General features: G+C 36.3%; 1 protein-coding gene across 1 annotated transcript; it reads right to left on the reverse strand.

The window, feature by feature from the left end:
• Window positions 1-1,445: 1,445 nt before the first annotated feature.
• Window positions 1,446-2,253, reverse strand: LOC117241291. Its single transcript, XM_033507247.1, has 2 exons — window positions 1,872-2,253; window positions 1,446-1,781 (listed from the first exon to the last, which is right to left on the reverse strand). The coding sequence occupies exons 1-2, from the start codon at window positions 2,155-2,157 to the stop codon at window positions 1,627-1,629; spliced, it is 441 nt and encodes a 146-aa protein (XP_033363138.1). The 5' UTR covers window positions 2,158-2,253; the 3' UTR covers window positions 1,446-1,626.
• Between the last annotated feature and the right edge of the window lie 216 nt (window positions 2,254-2,469).

Genomic DNA, 2,469 nt, shown 5'->3' on the forward strand with positions numbered 1-2,469 from the left:
CGTACATCTGGATCAGCTTTATTAGAAGTTTGCAGCAGAATATTTTTACTTTATTATTTAGTTGTTTGCAGTAGATTCGTGTGTTTGTTCGATTTGAAATCCGAATGTATATCTAAATAGCAAACGACTTTTTTGTGAGGGATGGATATGTTGCTATTGTATCGTAGATATCGTGTAGGCGGAATTGCTTTTTGCATCTGATATTTTGGAAATGTACGGCCCGAACAGAATTGTTTTGAATTCGCTTATATTAATTTGTGATTTCCAAATTATTTTTATTACGTGGTGTGGAAGCTCTCTTTTTCGAGCTTAAGGAAAGAAATCCAGCCAGAATGTGTTGAATGCCCTCTCTAAATCTATGAACACCGCTTCGACGCAATCACTCTCGTCTCTTGCCCAAGAGATATATGATGAATTTTGTAATTGCATGTATCGTTGAATGTTTAAATTTGAAGCCAAATTGGGTGCCGGAATTAGGTTATTTTCAAGGTATATAGTGTTATTTATCATAGATTCGGATACTTTATAAATGTTGAGTAAGAGTCTAATTCATCGGTATAGCTGACAGAATCACTGTTGCTTTTCCTTCTTTTTTTAATGCTACTGCCTTTCTTGTTTTCCAGAATGGAGAAATAGTTGACATTTAAGCAATTGTTAAATATTATGCTGCAGGAGTAGATGTGTGAAAGGTGCGTAAATATAGTAGGTAGGTTCTTTTAAATCAATGTTACCAAATTCGATAATTTTTTTTTATTGTTCATTTTTGAAGGTTAGATCTAACTTATTTTAATTTGTGGAAATGTCAGATAGAATTAAATCTGGATTGTCAACTTAGTATGCGTTGCGTCAGTTTGTTCGTTGTTTGTGCGATTATGCTGGTTACTTGATATATTCCTATATGGCTATTTTGTGTGTGGACTGTTTCAATGCGTGCTCTTAGTATAGACGATTAGTTTATGACTTCCCAAATTAGCCTTTTTAGGCCCTTTATTTGGAGATACTCAAGGTTTCGTCTATGTAACGCGGAGCGTGCCCATGCGGCCCAGCAGTCACGTACCCCCAAGTAGACTCTGACCGTTTTTCCCATTCGGTATATGCTGAATATTTCAGTTGGAATTCAGTCGTCTTTGCCAATATCCTAAGCTTTCTCCTTATACTTTATAACCATCCAGACAATAAATGTTATTTCTCTATGTTAGTATGTTTAGTATCTCATGGTTTTCGATAATGATTATCTTATTGTCTTCGTCGAATTGTGTGACGGTACATGTCGGCTTTCATGAGTTCCTATTTGTATCCGTTCTGGTTGTGTCAGAGTATATCACTTATGTTGTGGTTTTTTTGGCGGAAGACGCAGTTAATCGATGGTGAAAGTTCTTTGGGTTTTTATTTGGATATGTTTTCCATTCTACATTTCCAGTAGTTTCTTATGAAGTTGTGGAAAGCTTTTCTAATTTCGTATTCACTCTCGTTGTTCCTCTGTTATTCTGCTCTTCTTTTTCTTTTCCAGCAACGCTAGTAATTTTTCACCGTTGCGTTTGATCTTTTATTTTAATGTACTAATTCTTTGTAGGATGATTGGTTCCCCGTGTTACTATCCTTTTTCTTGTTTTTATCTTTTGTGCTTTAGATGATTTCTATAGACATGATTTCTATAGGTAATCCGGGTACGGAATTCGATCTTTTCATGTTTTCGCTTGGTTTCAATAGTACTTTTATGCACTGTACTAGTTCCACTTCGTTTAATTCTTCTGTTATCCGTTTATTCATTGGTGTTAATTCTATGTGAAAAAACATTTGCGTAATAAAAACTAGGACTTTGTTTGAATATAACAGAATTTTTCTGTCAAAATCCAGGAAAGGATACTTACTTTTGCTACGTTTATGACTCCTTTCATATACTTGCACGGTGTGGTATTTTTCGAAGCAATTGCGTGTATGCAGGGCCGGTTTAACCAAACGAGTGGCATAATAGTACATCGATTCTCTTCTTCTACCTTTGATTTTCCGATTACAACATACCACACGATCTTTACTTCCTTCTGTGTCATCTCGCCGAATGACATGTAAAAGGCCGTTTAGTCTTTCTGCTGTTCCAGAAGTTGATGAAGTATTCTTGAAGACGGCGTCACGAAAATGCCCAATTAATTGACCCATCAAGCGACGTACGAATTGCAAATGCGTTATTTTGTTTTTATTCTTTTTCTTCTGGTTTGCGTTGTATAATAAGTAAGAATTTATTGTTGATATTTCCAATCCGCAAAAAAGTAATTTTCGCCACCATTTTTGGGACTTTCGTATAAAACGTATGTAGCTGTTTACTGGTCTGCTTTACACCGCCCATATATTCGTGGCGGCACTCGACGACGGAACTCTTGTCGATGGCTTCGCGATACAAAGCGCCATATCATGAAAGCGTAAGGCCGACATGCTTCCTACATCCTTCCGTCGAATATTTGGAAGAAGACA

This window comes from Bombus vosnesenskii, unplaced genomic scaffold (assembly GCF_011952255.1).
Source record: "Bombus vosnesenskii isolate JDL3184/JDL3185 unplaced genomic scaffold, Bvos_JDL3184-5_v1.1 scf7180000015609, whole genome shotgun sequence".
NCBI classification, from domain to species: Eukaryota; Metazoa; Arthropoda; class Insecta; order Hymenoptera; family Apidae; genus Bombus; species Bombus vosnesenskii.

Coding starts and splice junctions, on each gene's coding strand:
- LOC117241291 (XM_033507247.1), bottom strand. CDS start 2,157: ATGGGTCAATTAATTGGGCATTTTCGTGACGCCGTCTTCAAGAATACT. Junction 1,782..1,871: donor GAGTCATAAACGTAGCAAAA/GTAAGTATCCTT, acceptor TTTTTCACATAG/AATTAACACCAATGAATAAA.